At 37.1% G+C, this 17,270-nt stretch overlaps 1 protein-coding gene across 2 annotated transcripts in view; it reads right to left on the reverse strand.

Annotated features, from left to right (window-relative positions):
- Positions 1–17,270, reverse strand: part of fig4a (FIG4 phosphoinositide 5-phosphatase a) — a 76,649-nt gene that overhangs the window by 13,519 nt on the left and 45,860 nt on the right. For both annotated transcript variants that reach the window (XM_066701218.1, XM_066701209.1), the window contains 6 exons: positions 16,880–16,938; positions 13,596–13,743; positions 12,451–12,534; positions 9,299–9,494; positions 4,973–5,058; positions 1,691–1,777 (listed from right to left, as the gene is read on the reverse strand). In XM_066701218.1, the coding sequence (XP_066557315.1) occupies positions 1,691–1,777; positions 4,973–5,058; positions 9,299–9,494; positions 12,451–12,534; positions 13,596–13,743; positions 16,880–16,938 (660 nt within the window). The remainder of the gene's footprint in view (positions 1–1,690; positions 1,778–4,972; positions 5,059–9,298; positions 9,495–12,450; positions 12,535–13,595; positions 13,744–16,879; positions 16,939–17,270) is intronic.

The following is a 17,270-nucleotide window of genomic DNA, read 5'->3' on the forward strand; positions in this document are numbered from 1 at the left end:
TGCTTGACCTTGTTCTTATGAACCGCTGTCTTTGAAATGTTAAGGATGGATCCCTCTGCCAGTAAAGCCAGAACTGAACCCTTCTTTTCCTCAATCAAAACTTTCCTTTTCTACTCTTTTGGCATGGTCAATAGTTATTTTTTGATTCCAATTACTTTTGAGGTACTACTAGTCTACTAATCTGTTTTTGCCATCCAGCTGGTCCTATTGCAAGAGGATAGTGATGACCACAGCAGTGGTTTTTATACTTTTCTTCGTTAAATAAGATTTGGTTCAGGTGATCACCTAATCAATACCTCATTCAGTAGAATGAGGTGTGCCTGTGTTGGAATTCAACAGACACTGGAACGGAATGACTGCCATACATGTAGAGATGCTGATTTAAGAAAAATATGCAGTGGTTTCCAGACCTGTATATCAGCTACAGAGAGATAGAATATGTGTGTGAACACCATTTTTTGTCTGCTTTAATAATTGAATAAGAGATAAAAGTAACATGTTTTCTCATTTACTTCCAAGGACAGCTACAACTATCATGAGTGGTCTTCTGATATCCAGCAGGAGCTGTTCTTCTCTGATCAAAGGCACAGCGCAACACGAGCACTTAAAGTACATAAAGCTTTGTGGGGAGAATCAGACAGTCTATCTGGTGTGTTCTTGAATTTCCCAATGATGGTAACAGGCAGAACAGATGCAAAGCATAAAGTATAGTAGACCCAAAGTGTTGAAAAAACGACAAGAGATAATGTATCTGGTAAGAAATGATCAAAGAGTAATAGATACCAGAAGATAAGTTCATTGAAAAGCAGATAAAGACAGAATGTGTGATAAATTATAGCTCTGTTCAGAAAATGTCACAAAATTCCCGTTGTAGATTATATTCAGGCACAGAACTTATTGTATTTTCTATATTATGACAAAATGACAGTCAGCAGGAATTAAACATAGGAAATTATGCCCGATCCTCATCACATCTTAGCTATTCAGAGGAAGAAAAGTACCAGAGAGCGATCCCTCGAAGCCCTGCATTGCGTACGTGAAGCCTAATGGCTCATTAAGATATTAAAGATGTTCCAAAGCAACTTCCATAGTGACACAGACTGGTGAACTTTGAACATTTCCCATCAGTAATGGTTTTCAGCCAAATACCTGAAAGAGAACTACTCGACCCATGAGTGCACAATCAGTGTTTTTGTTTGTCCAAGAGATAACATTTATTTAGTCAGCAAGTGCATTATTGCCTTCTGGTCCAATTATACTTTGTTTTACTTATGCTTATACACTACTGAATGAATGCACAAACAAAACAGAGACCCATTATACCCGGATTCATTTCCTTTTTAATTTCCCCTCTGGCTACTACAAAATGTCTCATTAAAATGTCCTTGGTGTGATTCCACCTGTGTGGTCTATCACTGCTAATTAATCTCAATTTATGTTGGTGCTTAAATGCAGCTATGTGTTTTCCTCTCTTATACCTATATTTAATTCACTGTATTGCATAGACAATAGTCATTGTGACGTTGATAACATTATTATATTGTATGCATGTAGAACACTGTATGTTAGTAATTGTTAAACTATGTAATTTGGCTGATTACATAACTTAAGGATATTATTAATACCTTCTACATTGCAATTTAATAGTAAACAAAAAAACAACACAAAAACCCAAGGAAACCACACTCACATATTGATCACGTTTTCATAGTGTCTAGCATCCGTTGGCTGGCTGCTTCTCTCCACTTTATGCTGGTTTTGACCAAGATGAACAAACCTTTTGTAGCAGACAGAAAATACATAAAGGAAAAAAAAATCAAACCAGTCAAATAGACGAATATACACAGTTCAGCTGCAGGGCAACTAACAAAGTACAATGGGGAAAAACATGTATCTGATTAAGCTCAAGCTATTTTGGGGTTTACAACATTCATTTTGCTAGGTTTTCTGAGAAATATGAGATCAGAGGAACTAGTCCTTTACAATATTCAACATCAGAACCCTTTGCAAACAAAAGCAAAAAAAGTCATATACAAATCATAAAGAAATGTATAAAATGTACATGTATCTTCAATAAAAGGGTCTAAAAGCAATCTTATTCCAACTAAATCCTTCATGGATAGCATTTGGAAAATCAAAGAGGAATAATGCAGTAGGAAGGTATACACACATGGAGTTCACTTGTAAAGGGGACCTAAATTAATACCAATTCATAACAGTGCTTAAACAACATTTGTACAAAATGTTTTTAATTTCAGAAGAAAAAAAAATAACATTACAGAAATTAAAATGTTTTAAACAGACACGTATATTGATAGTTCACTACACAATTATTTGTGTTTTAAAATTAAAGATCCAGTTTGAGAAATGGGAAACTGATGCTATATAATCTTAACAGTAAGGACATATAGCATTGTCTGATATTTTTTTTAGAGAAACACTGTTCAGTTTAAAATTTGTCCCGGAAAATAAATTTAATTGTGTTTTTTTTTTTTAAGAGGGCCATCACATTTAAAAAAGCAAACAATTTAAGATTGTTTCTTTCCGTCTATTTCTCTGACTGCCAAGACACTCCTAATCAAAAGGGAATTGAAGGCCACACTATCAGTTTCAGAGACTATGATAATTTGGCCACTGACACAGCATCTGTAATTCTTTAATCTGGCACAGAAAAGCAATGTTCGATACCACAAGTTAAGTGAAAGGTGAACATGTAGTCATTTTGTGATGTAGTCAGGCATACAAATATTGGTGTGATAATGGTTCACCCAAAAAAAAACATCCTCAAGTAATTGTAATGTAATCACTTAAATTACCCCTGACCCCTAACGTATGCTCCTCCATTCTGCTCATTCAGAGCAAGGAAACTTGTTATGAGGCAATTAAAGGTTACTAGCTATATTCAGATTGAAATAGGTCTGATAATATAAAACATATCACAGGAATATATGCAGTAATGCATGAAGAACAACAATGCTTCAATAAAAACACTCTAATTAGGGTTCTCTTCTGAATCTGCATGTTCTTAGAAAATAATAAGAGTTCAGTGTGGGTCAATTGGGCCCCTGTGATTATATTTATCTGCATGTTTTCTACTTGCTGAGCTATCTTCTGCCTCTATCTATCTTCATATATTTATATCTATGCATCCACACCACTTTAAAAGTAGCATGCCAGCCTGCAAATTGTTTTAGTCTCTTCTCTCTTTTCCTGCAGGTAGAGTTTATGCAAACTCTCACCACATGTACTGGGAGTGAAACAGTGGTAGATGATTTTATGAAAAAGGATGAGTTTTTTTTAGATGCATAAAGTGTTCTGCGTGTTCTTTTTAAGATGCTAAAATTAGAAAAAAGAAACAGGTCATAAGCTATACGGTTTCTTCTTGAGACTATATCATTTAATATCAGACATGTATCAGGAAGAGCGTGGAGTTGTTTCAAGGAACACTAAATGCTATTTATATGAATTTAGCAATTCCTTCAGTTGTTGCACGGCATGCTGTTGCCATAATAAAAAAATATGCCAGAAAATCACAAGCTCCATCCACGTGTATTAGATTTTAGTTTAGAAGATAACCCTCTGCATACAAGAGCTTAATTTATGTGCAGCATATGCAGATATAAAATTATACAATCTGTCAGCGGTGGCAATAATTGGTTGTGAGCACATGTATAGACATGCGCCCCTTAATTCAGTGAGCTCCCTGTACATGTTGCTGGAAAGAGTGGCCTTCTAGAAACCCAGAGAAAATTACTTCCTCCTTGTTTGTCAGATGTAATGCATCAAATCAAGACATGATTGAATGAATGAATTAAAAAACAAAAAAAAGTATGAAACTCCTTTTGTCCATCTGATTCAGCTGTTTCTCGTGGGTATTGTACAAATCAACAGTATTAGTTTAACTCCAAAAAATGAATCCATTATCTGCTGCAATTTAAAGCATAAGAACTGGGCACCTGAGGTAAACGTATGCATTGCATTTAACAGTTTAACACCAGTTTGAAGTGTTGATATATAACCTCATTGTGATAAATGTAAATACAAACTGTCTGGAGTAATTGAATTGAGATTGGCAGTTATGTCATTATTTATAATATGTTTTTGAAATAAAAATACATTTATTATTGCCTTTTTGATGAGGAACTCTTAGAAATAACACGTTTATGATGTTAAAATAAACATGGTTTAATTTGAGAGTTTTAATGGGAATAGAAAGAGCAGAAGTAACAGCAACATAATATTTTTGTGTTTATTTTAAGACAGGAGTGTCATGGCAGTCAGCGGGGAAATCGCTCTGACACCAGCTGTCATTGTTGCTTTTTATAAAATGTGTAGGCTCTGTTTGGGGGAGGGGGAGATTCCATTTGTTGGGAAAAAAAAAAGTTTAATTGCCAAATGTATGACATTTCTGTAGAATAGTGGAGTATCCCTTGTTGAAAGTTTACAATGTGTGCCAGCTACAGACATGAGAAATGAGAAATGAACACGGAGACGCACAGTGAGGATATGGCATTTGATAGGCCAAAATCTTAATGACAAAATGCCCTGTGCTGGGTGTGATACCTTATTATTATTATTATTATTATTATTATTATTATTATTATTATTATTACTACTACTACGGTTCAGCCTTTCACTGTTACATCAGGGAAATTAATCAAAATCTCTTCAATACAACAAAAAGTTGTATTCAAGACAGAGATGAAGGAATCAAGTTATATTTAAAGAAATTAAAGGTTTCTGATCATTAAAGCCTTGACTGCAAACCCATGGACTATATTGATCTAAAATATACTTAAGAACATCTTTGTTCTTTTTCAAAAAAGTATATAAGTTATTGTCTCCCCCCCTATGTAATGAACCTATGTAAATAACCATCTTTATTTCCTTATGGTAAAGCCAATGAGATAAACCCCCTTCCATGTCCTAACCTGGAAAAGCAGACACTTCAATTCTTTACATATACTCTTACCTGTGGTAGATCAACAGATCATCTTCGGCAGGAAATTCAGAGAGATTCAGACCATATGTCTCCCTCATGGGCTGCTGGAAGAAGTCCTGCAAGAGAGTAGATGTATTGACCAAACAGGGTTTAAGAAGGCTGTGCACACATACCCCGTACCCAAGGTGTGACTTTACACTGCTTGTGTTAACTATGCATTTCTGCTGGTGGATCAAACGCATGGCTGAATAAACTACTTTGGGATTATTCTAATTAAATCAGGCCCTGAGTGTTCCTTGTCCGCCTATCTTTTGAGAGAGTACACCTCTCCCCACAGCTGCCCTTAGCTATTTCCTTTATCGTTATATTTATATAATAATAAACATTTGCTAGCACTGGCTTTGTTGCTTCTTCTGGGAGATCAGAGACCATCCAAGGACAAAAGACTCCTTTGTTGCTAAGCACCTCAACTTTATAATGCCTGGCTGTTTTCATTCAGACCCTGCCACATGTTTTTACTAACACGTGTTGACAAGTTTGTTTGTCTTTTCCACCTTCCTCCATTAGAGCACTAACCTGTGAAATGGCCTAAATGTTTCGGCATTGTTTCCTGCAAACCATTTACAGTTAGGCCATCATTAATAAGGGGTTTCCGGTTTTGGAATACAATTTCATTATTTTGTTTATACGTCTTTTAACTTTTAACTTATATGATGCTGTTGTATCCTCCTGGCAGAGATAATTACTAACTACTGTTATTGAAGGTGCTAAATGTTTCTGAGGGAATATTAATCAAGAGAGCCCATGTATCTGTCACTACTGTACGTCAAACAAAATGAACGTGAACAAAGTAAGTAAGTAAGTAAGTAAGTAAGTAAGTAATCAGAATTGTTTTTCCTTCCTCTTCATGAAACAACAAATTATTCCCCATGGTAGCGTATGTGCTTATGCCCTGTGCGTTATAAGAGTGAAATATAATGCACAACACATGATTTTTGGTCAGATTCAGGTTCTTGCATCAGTAAATAATAAACAAATAATTTAACTGATTAATTAAATGAAATACATAAACAATATTATGTTATATTAATAATGACAATGAAGCATGCGTTACCAAGAGCTGCTAAAAACCTTCCAGGAAAAAATACCTGCTGATCCACAGCTATACACACATTTATACATATACTGTGCATATAAACACACTCAAAGAGAGAGGGAACGCCTCTTAAAACAAGTGTAATTGTTCACTCAATGTTATATACCAGTGTTCTGCAGGAACATCAGCACCTATACAATGTAACGGGACAAGCTGCAAGATCAAAATGTATCTATTACATTTTGTCCTTGGTTATGAGATGCAGATGGATTTCAGAACCTGAATTAATTGAGACAAGAGAATCATACAAAAATCAGGATCATCCAAAAACGGACTGCCTGGAAGGCTGAAAGGGGGTCAGAGCAGTGTAACAAACCCCCGAGGGCTGCAGTATCCTCTGCTTTTCATTCCAGCTGTTATTAAATGAATGCAGTTATTTTATATATATATATATATGGCTTAATATATTCTTTAGTAAAGGTGCACTACTTATAACTTAATGTGCAGTCTCTATAGCAGGATTAAAATCATCCAGGTAATCAGCTACTCGGGACAATTAAGTAACTGCGAGCTAGGTTGAGAAAAAGTCAGAAGAAACTGCGACCCTTCAGGAAATGAGTTTCACACCCCTGGTTTATATGATTTGCATTCATTTCAGTTTCTGTCCTCAGAGGAAATGAGAAAACCTTTAGATTTACTGAAAGCTCCGAGTGTGGTACGTGAAAGTGTCAGGCAAAGGAAATTATTACGTCTGAGCTGATGCCACCAAGATCAGCAGAAGACACAAGAGAAATACAAAGCTAGATGCTACAGACTGTAATTGCTGCTTTACAAAACTACCTGTCATCATCTGTTGTGTAAACACTAGATAAATAAATGCAGTTGTCTTTGGTTAATCCTATCTTTTTAAGTCAAATGCAATATTGTGGAAGTGACAATCCACGTTGAAATAATTAGCCTGTTGATAAAAAGAAGTCCTCAGAAAAACAAAAGGGACAAACTGCTTTCTAATCTACAGTATGCTCATCAAAACTTCCAGTAAGGAAAATTTGCTTAGCATCCTTTTAATATAATTTGTTTTGCAATTTAATTTGGAAACCCAATGTTATATTTACTGGAAAGAAGTATAATTAGATGAATACAACAAATTATTTAATTGGAAAAAGCTCTGCATTACATGATTAATTTTCATTTTCACGTGACTTAACATTAAATCTTAGATTCCTCTTAGGGAGAATACGTTCTCCACTTACTCTACTGAAAACAATTCAGCCTAGAGAAAACTAGACTCCACCTTTAATACGCTTTATTTACGTTCCTTTGACTACAAAAACAAGCTATATATAGTTCAGGCCTTGAGCATATAGGCTTGTCAACAGCAGTGTTTAAAAATACCTTCACTTCACAGGATTCTGCCTCAGTATAATACAGTGCTAAGAGGTTTCACGTTTACTTGGTGGCTGTTGCCAAACTGAGAGAGCAAAGATGATTAGCTTAGATTTGAATGCAGCCTAATTACGTGTTATTTCTCCTAGTACAGGTGCCTTTACAACAGATAGAAATGGCATGACCCCACCACCCCACATGATGTTTAATAGGAAACTTCTGGAGATACATATACTACATATACTACATATAATGTACATCTAGGACAGTACAGTATATCAGTCTCTGAAGTGACAGCTGGTTAAATAATATACAATGTGGTCCATTTATACTAGTGGTCTACCAAATGCTTCAGTTCAGAAGTTCTGGCTTCTTATCTATACATTATAAATGCATGCATACATATATCCATAAATACCTCCTGCCCGTTTGTGGGTATAACAACTGATCTATTTATTTTGGGCTATAAAAGCTTTATGTGAAATGAAACACCTGACAATAATTGCCTAGTAAAAGGGCCATAAATTATGTTTGTCAAGAAAGCACTGGGGAAAGCTACAGACACAGCAGAAACAAATTGCAAGCATTCAAAGTGTAACCATTTTCTGGTGAGACGTGTTGATTCAGAGAAAGTAAAATACTCAGAACACCTGTATCTGTATACACAACCATACTATTCAGAAACTATACTTTTAGTATCAAGTTCACCTGGTTGAATCTGCAATTTATCACTTGTACTGTAGTTTTGATACTTGTTTTCCTTTAATGTTCACTGTGCTGTACTTTGCCTAATTTCCAATAATACCACAACTAGCCCTTGTAAATCTATCTAAGCACAGTATTAGCATACATTAGTGCTGTAAAGGCTGGTGATGCCACAGAACTGCAGTGAAACTAAAAAATGTTTGGTTTAGTGGCACTTTCCTCTTTTTCTTGCATTGCCAGCAGATATTTGCCCCAATATCCAGAGCTTCCTGTGCTCCATTTCAAAGTACTTAATTATTTTCCAAATTAGAACCTTTGAAATTGTTAGTCAGTCTAGGTAAAATGCTGCATGTTTGCGTTTTCAAACTTTTTAATTGCTAAAACATTAAGCCAATACTGACGACAGAGAGAGAGAGACCATTAAATTGTCTCCACAGAAGAATCATTAAACAATGATTAAATCAACAAAGTCAATGTGTAAGAGGAAATTAGAGCAATATATACAGTGATGTGTGTGTTCCCCTGCGGTCAGTTATCACAGTGAGAGTTATTCATGGAGTATTTAGTAATTTAAGATTAAATAAAAGGGATCTCACCAATGTGTATAGGATGAATTAGCTAAGGCAGATTTATTACACATTATCTAAAGGGCTGGGATAGAAGGACTGAAAAGTGTATCCTTTACTGCAGTGATCTAAATGCCATGTATGCAGTATGAGTTTAATAGCATATATATTAATCTTATGTGTGTTAGTGAGCTAGGACTAGGGCCACCTAATTAGCTACGTGGATTACATTCATTTTCATGTATTAACATGTAAACCTTTGGTTTCCACTTCATAGAAATCAATGGAGGGGCAATCAAACGTTTAATTCAGTTTAAACAACTGGAATCTTTTCTGTTTTCTCTAGCCTGAATTTGTATTAAATTCAGCGTATTTTTAAACATGATGAATACGTGAATAACATTGTCTCAAATTAAGTGTGGATGCTTTCAACTACATCTCTATCTACATGTAACCCGTTGTAAGAAAGGGATTCAAAGGATATTCATGATTTGTACATCCTAAGGACTGCCTGTGCTGTGACCCAGTCACCTTCAAAATCTGACACGGTTAACATAATACCTCGGAGGTGCAAAAACACCCTACTGGAAGTCAGCTTCTCACCTCTTGGGTCCGATTGCCTTCTCCTGAGTCAGCAAACTTGATGGGCGTGGAGCGTTGAGAGACAGCCCCTTCTTCCTCCTTATCAGTCCCAGAGTCATCCTCCGAGCTACTGGAGATGGCTTCTTCGCTGGGCGGGGGGGGTGCACTGGCCGCAGTCTTCCTCTGTAGAACAGTCTCCTCTTTGTTGCTCTTGTTGCTGGGGAAGGAGATGGCACAATAGTCAACGTCAATTCACCTGTCGTCTTTTTGTTTTGAATCAATAGCAAAAAGACACCTTGCATATATGGTGTCACATACATTGACCTGAACTGAACTCCCTCTCCCAGGTGGTAAGCATGTGATGATTTCAAGAGACCTATTCTGTGTATAATGTCACATGCATTGCCTGTGTACAATGGGACCAGGTGGTGTGCATTGACACCTGACTTTTCTTCAGGACACCAAGTGTGTAATCCTTTTCTTTTTTTCTATGTTACTGAATCTGAAAAGATGCAGTGTAAACAGTATGCAGTCAATATGCTATTACAACAGCATTACAGATTCGCTGCCCTAGGTGAAAAGCAGAGAATTTACTGTTTTCATAATGATTCTTTATTTACATCACACAGTAACGGCATTGATCAATAAAATTATCAAATCATTATTGCAGTGACATACATTTTCTGTGCCACCAACACAAAACAATCTTACCGGATGACATTTATTATATATTGACTTCCCTTGCAATTAGCTCTTGGGAAACAAGATTTGCAATTGTTGTTGACTCTGTCCAGCATGAGACCCTTAGACTTTGCAGAGTTTAAGTGAAGAATCGAGAAATGATTCTTGGCCAAGCTCTGCAGCAGGAGGTAATTCAGAGTGATTTAACAAAATAGCAGCTCATTCACTCATGTTATCACATTTTTCACTGGAGCTGCCACTTGAGACAGGGATTGCTTCAAAGCACTAGAAAAGGCAGGCAGGCGCTGGTGAAATGACCATGCACATTTTGCTAGTCACTTCTGTGACCTAAATCCTTTTCAATGTTGGAGAAAATAAGCGGTCCCTCAATCTACGTTCCTTACCTTTCTCAACTTGTTGTAGTCAGGCAGAAGACAAAATTGTGTTTTTGTGGTATGGCATTTTTAATAGCTTTGAAAAGCGACTTTCAACTGCTTTTATTTTCAGCAAACTTGACGTGTAAATATTTGTATGAACATAAAAAGATTCAACAACTAAGACATAAACTGAACAAGTTTCAAAGACATGTGACTAACAGAAATTGAATAATGTGTCCCTATACAAAGTGGGGGTCAAAATCAAAAGTAACAGTATCTGGTGTGACCACCAGCTGCATTAAGTCCTGCAGTGCATCTCCTGCTCATGGACTGCACCAGATTTGCCAGCTCTTGCTGTGAAATGTTACACCACTCTTCCACCAAGGCACTTGCAAGTTCCAGGACATTTCTGGGGGGAATGGCCTTAGCCCTCACCCTCCGATCCAACGGGTCCCAGACGTGCGCAATGGGATTGAGATCTGGGCTCTTCGCTGGCCCTGGCAGAACACTGACATTACCGTCTTGCAGGAAATCACGTCCAGCGAAAGTGGGATTGTGTCCATAGACGACGTTGTTGCCGGTGATGTCTGGTAAGGACCTGCCTTACAACAGGCCTACAAGCCCTCAGTCCAGCCTCTCTCAGCCTATTGCAGACAGTCACTGATGGAGGGATTGTGCGTTCCTGGTGTAACTTGGGCAGTTGTTGCCATCCTGTACCTGTCCCGCAGGTGTGATATTCGGATGTACCGATCCTGTGCAGGTGTTGTTACACGTGGTCTGCCACTGCGAGGACGTTCAGCTGTCCTTCCTGTCTCCCTGTAGCGCTGTAGGCGTCTCACAATACGGACATTGCAATGTATTGCCCTGGCCACATCTGCAGTCCTCATGCCTCCTTGCAGCATGCCTAAGGCACGTTCACGCAGATGAGCAGAGACCCTGGGCATCTTTCTTTTGGTGTTTTTCAGAGCCAGTAGAAAGGTCTCTTTAGTGTCCTAAGTTTTTATAACCGTGACCTTAATAATTGCCTACCATTTGTAAGCTATTAGTGTCTTAACGACCGTTCCACAGGTGCATGTTAATTAATTGTTTATGGTTCATTGAACAAGCATGGAAAACATCGTTTAAACCCTTTACAATAAAGATCTGTAAAGTTATTTGGATTTTTACAAAATTATCTTTAAAATACAGTGTCCTGAAAAAGGGACGTTTCTTTTTTTGCTGAGTATAGTACCCAAACCCCCTGACAACACTTCTGTTAGCTCCCTTTCTTAAACCTACCAAATGTAAACAGAAAGCCAATCAGAAGTAAGTTAAGTTACAATTGTAATGATTCCCCTTGGGATTAATTAAGAAACATCTGTTATGATTTTTTTTTCCAGGTTATCTTTATTTTCCCTATTTCAAATATTTAAAACCTCATGAGGAAAAAAAAAAGTTTTATATACTTCAAAGTCCTTATATCTTGCTGCAATACATACATTTTACATACTAAACAGCAGGGCAGGGCAAGTATTGAACTGTGAGTCAAAGACTGGGGAGAAGCTTTAAAAATGTGTTTTGAAACAATATTATAGTTGAAAAAATGTAATGCATTCAGACAATAAAGTCCCTAAAGAGGTACAGACAAGCAATAGAATAAGAAAGCTCCATAGATTGCATGGAGTGGCAAAAAATAAATGTAGCATCTGCATTCAGATCTGAAAGGACACATGGCTTTAAAGATTCACATATTCAAAGCAAATGAAACTGACACATGACACTGAATGTTTCATGATCAACTAGTCACATCTGCTGGGGAAAAATACATTTGTTTGTCAATGGTAATGTGTTTTTTTGTTTATTTTTTTCATAAATATTAATCTTGCAGACAGCATGAGTATATGAAATTGGGGTGGGGGAAATCATATTAACCCATAGTCACAACTTTACCATTTGTAAGTCTATCTATGTGCCATTCCAAGTAGGCAGGGTTAATTAAGTGTATATGTGGTTAGTGAGCACAATGTATTGAAGGTTACCTTGGTAAACCACCCCCTGGGTGACTGCTGAAGGCTCTCTGATTAATACAGATGGCAACTGCTTAAAAATTCAAAATTAAGAGTCAAGCGGTATTACCTTAACACTGATTTCCCAGTCTCCTCTGGTTTGCGAACAGTGAAGGGGCTCGGATCAATTCCAACGGTCTTTGGCATAAACTCTCTGTAGTCAGAAAAACAGAATAACAATAATATCATATAACTAATAACAGATCAGATCAAATATTCAACTTGTGGAAGGAAAGTTAGAAATGATTTTCTCATACCTGTTTTTCTCTCTTGTGTACTTAAGAAAGATAAGGTCAAGCTAGAAGGTCAGGCCAGAAGATAGTTTGATTTCTGTTTGTTATTTATGATGAGAACCTTGGAGACAATGTCAAACGGTATGACTTAAGTGCCTGTTCCCTAAAACCACCCCCCCCTTCTCCAAATAAAATCTGTTTCAACAATAAGAAAAAAAATCACAAGCAAGCCACACCACAGCTTTGTGGCAAATGCTTATGCAAATCCTACAGGTTGCTCAGACTTTCTTAGACGGCCAGCCCTCCAGACAGACCGCAGCGGAGAATGCACTCTGATCTTATTTCACATATACTGAGAAATTCAAGACCAGCTGGGGATACGTTTAATGCAAAAGCACAAGCAAAGCCATTATGTTTTAACATTATTACAGGTGGATAGTGTAACATAATGCTATATTGCAAGTGTATATTTTTTGATAATCCTACAGTGATCTTTCTATGTAGCTAAATTTAGAAACTGCAAATGCATAATGAGTGTTTTTTTGACATTCACTGCTCTTTTGACTTGGTGCCACTTTATTCCTTCTTTCCATCCCAAACAACTCAGCTACATTAAAAAAACATTACTATAATTCTGTGTGTTTTGGGTTTTCTATACAATTATAAATAATACACTTAATGATGAATTGGTATTATTCTTAAAAACAGAAATGCACAGTGCTCAAAAAATACTGTTCCTTTTCCAAAGTGCAGTAGTAAGTAAAATGTTTGTGTGGCTTCATATCTCAGGGCATTTCAAATCATTCCTAACCACTAACCAGCACCCTGACAGAAAATTTAATTGAATAAAGAGTCATGCCTAAAAATGGAAACTATAGTGATAAGGGGTAACCACAAACAAAATAAGTGGCAGGGGAAGCTGAAAAAGACAAGGGATGAAGTTTGATGGGTTATTTGTATCGTGAGAAAAAAAAAAGCATACCGTGCCGAGTTAGTCATTGCCAGACAGAAGGTCTCATCAAAACAGCTCAGCTCATATGGCCTAAAGAATTCCGTATAGATGTCAATACTTTCATCGTATTTGTTGAGCCGCTTTCCTGTGACCTTCTTTTTGTTATCATCACATGGGACTAAATATTGTGGGAGAGAAAAAGACAACCAGAAATGACACTGTAATGCAACAATTTTACAATTCAAGGAAAACAACATACTAAAATGTTCAATTAAACCCCAAACGAATTACTAGGGCTGGGCGATACATCAAGTTTTTGCCATATACTCGATGTATTATTTTGGGCGAAATTCAAAATGCATTTTTATATTGCGTTTTTGACATTTTTATGCAAATGTATGTATAGCTGCAGACCCGGAAACCATGGAATGTGGGAGGCGTAAATATTTTTTTATTCAATCAATCACTTTGCTTGAAATGCTTGCCAATCTTTGTGGCCAGTCACTTGCAGAAGACACTTATCTGTCTTTTTTTTTTTTTTGGCCAATCGCCTTCCTCATTTATCAAAGTAAGGTGGGAGAAGGAATGAAGAGTGTGTTAAAATCTAATCATTTGTGTTGATGTTAGTAAATTTGTAGTTTTTAGGTCCTTAATCAGGAGATGCAAATGCTTATAAAGTTGCATGTTTATTTTACAAACAGACAGGTATGATCAATGTTATACTATTAAGATTTTATTTAAAGCAATGGAAGTGAATAAAGGAAATAATAGTTATTAAATGTTTTAATTACACACTAATAACAGAAGCGAATGTGGATATAGATATATATATATATATATACACACACACACACTGTTTTCTGCAGTGCTATTCAAGCTAACCCTGCTAACACACAAAGTTGCCGCAACATTGTAGCATGTATGTTAGCTGGGAAGCGGCACACCTGGCCAAACATATGTGTCGCCAGGCTAAACTCGATCTGCAAGCACCCCCGACAGTACACCATCGCACCCCCCACCCAGCTAATTTAGCTGTATATAATTTGTATAAAATTAAAGAATAATTAAGTTTCTTTGTATTTTAATAAATTGGAAAGCAAATGCAACAAATGCAGAATGTTTTCTTTTCATTAAGATGTTGAAGTGGTACAACAGTTTTTTTAATTATTATAATAACAACTATTTTGTATTAACACATGCTGTACCGGTAAGCAGAATCAAAACCTGGGAGAAGAGAAAAAATGTACCCGTCTAGCAGATGTTAAATGCACCACTATAAACCCCGCCTGTGGTAAATCTACCTGCATCTGTACCATTTTATATTACGATTACTTGTGTTATTGTTGTTATGTGACAGTAAATCATATTGTGTATTATATATATATATATATATATCCCATAACAACATAACAAGTAATCGTAATCACGCAACACTTGTATTGTAATGTGTTGCATTCTGCATATACAGTGAGGGAAAAAAGTATTTGATCCCCTGCTGATTTTGTACATTTGCCCACTGACAAAGAAATGATCAGTCTATAATTTGAATGGTAGGTGTATTTTAACAGTGAGAGACAGAATAACAACAAAAAAATCCAGAAAAACACATTTCAAAAAAGTTATAAATTGATTTGCATGTTAATGAGGGAAATAAGTATTTGACCCCTTCGACTTAGTACTTGGTGGCAAAACCCTTGTTGGCAATCACAGAGGTCAGACGTTTCTTGTAGTTGGCCACCAGGTTTGCACACATCTCAGGAGGGATTTTGTCCCACTCCTCTTTGCAGATCCTCTCCAAGTCATTAAGGTTTCGAGGCTGACGTTTGGCAACTCGAACCTTCAGCTCCCTCCACAGATTTTCTATGGGATTAAGGTCTGGAGACTGGCTAGGCCACTCCAGGACCTTAATGTGCTTCTTCTTGAGCCACTCCTTTGTTGCCTTGGCTGTGTGTTTTGGGTCATTGTCATGCTGGAATACCCATCCACGACCCATTTTCAATGCCCTGGCTGAGGGAAGGAGGTTCTCACCCAAGATTTGACAGTACATGGCCCCGTCCATCGTCCCTTTGATGCAGTGCAGTTGTCCTGTCCCCTTAGCAGAAAAACACCCCCAAAGCATAATGTTTCCACCTCCATGTTTGACGGTGGGGATGGTGTTCTTGGGGTCATTCCTCCTCCTCCAAACAGGGCGAGTTGAGTTGATGCCAAATAGCTTGATTTTGGTTTCATCTGACCACAACACTTTCACCCAGTTCTCCTCTGAATCATTCAGATGTTCATTGGGAAACTTCAGACGGGCCTGTACATGTGCTTTCTTGAGCAGGGGGACCTTGCGGGCGCTGCAGGATTTCAGTCCTTCACGGCGTAGTGTGTTACCAATTGTTTTCTTGGTGACTATGGTCCCAGCTGCCTTGAGATCATTAACAAGATCCTCCCGTGTAGTTCTGGGCTGATTCCTCACCATTCTCATGATCATTGAAACTCCACGAGGTGAGATCTTGCATGGAGCCCCAGACCGAGGGAGACTGACAGTTATTTTGTGTTTCTTCCATTTGCGAATAATCGCACCAACTGTTGTCACCTTCTCACCAAGCTGCTTGGTGATGGTCTTGTAGCCCATTCCAGCCTTGTGTAGGTCTACAATCTTGTCCCTGACATCCTTGGACAGCTCTTTGGTCTTGGCCATGGTGGAGAGTTTGGAATCTGATTGATTGATTGCTTCTGTGGACAGGTGTCTTTTATACAGGTAACGAGCTGAGATTAGGAGCTCTCCCTTTAAGAGAGTGCTCCTAATCTCAGCTCGTTACCTGTATAAAAGACACCTGGGAGCCAGAAATCTTGCTGATTGATAGGGGATCAAATACTTATTTCCCTCATTAACATGCAAATCAATTTATAACTTTTTTGAAATGCGTTTTTCTGGATTTTGTTGTTGTTATTCACTGTTAAAATACACCTACCATTAAAATGATAGACTGATCATTTCTTTGTCAGTGGGCAAACGTACAAAATCAGCAGGGGATCAAATACTTTTTTCCCTCACTCTATTTACCATGACAGCGTGCACGTGGTATTTGTAAAGTTTTGCATATTTAATGATTAAAGAAATACTTGTAGTTTGAATGTCTTTGGCCTTATTTTGTAGCTTGATTGGAGAAAAACAAGAAATATGGATATATATATTGTGTATCGCCAAAACTTCTAAAAACATCAAGATATTATTTTTAAATCATATCACCCAGCCCTACGAATAACAAAAAAAGACACTGATGTTACCCACTTAGCACACAATGAAATCAAAAGAAAATGCATACCTTCATCATAGGGCAAGGGCAGATAGGCGAGTATCCCTTCTGTCCACCAGTATGTGTAGCTGAGGAAGAAATTAAGATAGTAATGTGGCAGATACAACAGGTATACATGATATATACACAGTATTTAACTATGTATCTATGTTTTAAGCATTTAGGTATGCATATAATTACATTATTTGATTCCACATTATATTCATCCCCCCCACCCCAAAATAGCAACAAAAAAAACTCAGTCTCTATTGTTACATATACAACATTTTTATTAACTATAAGAACACAAGAAACATTGCAGATTAGTCATGGTTAACTTTATAAAAATAAAAAACATTTTAGAGTGATGTACTGTGGATTTAGACACGTTTTCCTAAGGCTATAGAATTGAAAAGTCAGG

The sequence above is a fragment of the Amia ocellicauda genome, chromosome 1, assembly GCF_036373705.1.
Source record: "Amia ocellicauda isolate fAmiCal2 chromosome 1, fAmiCal2.hap1, whole genome shotgun sequence".
In the NCBI taxonomy this organism is placed as follows: Eukaryota; Metazoa; Chordata; class Actinopteri; order Amiiformes; family Amiidae; genus Amia; species Amia ocellicauda.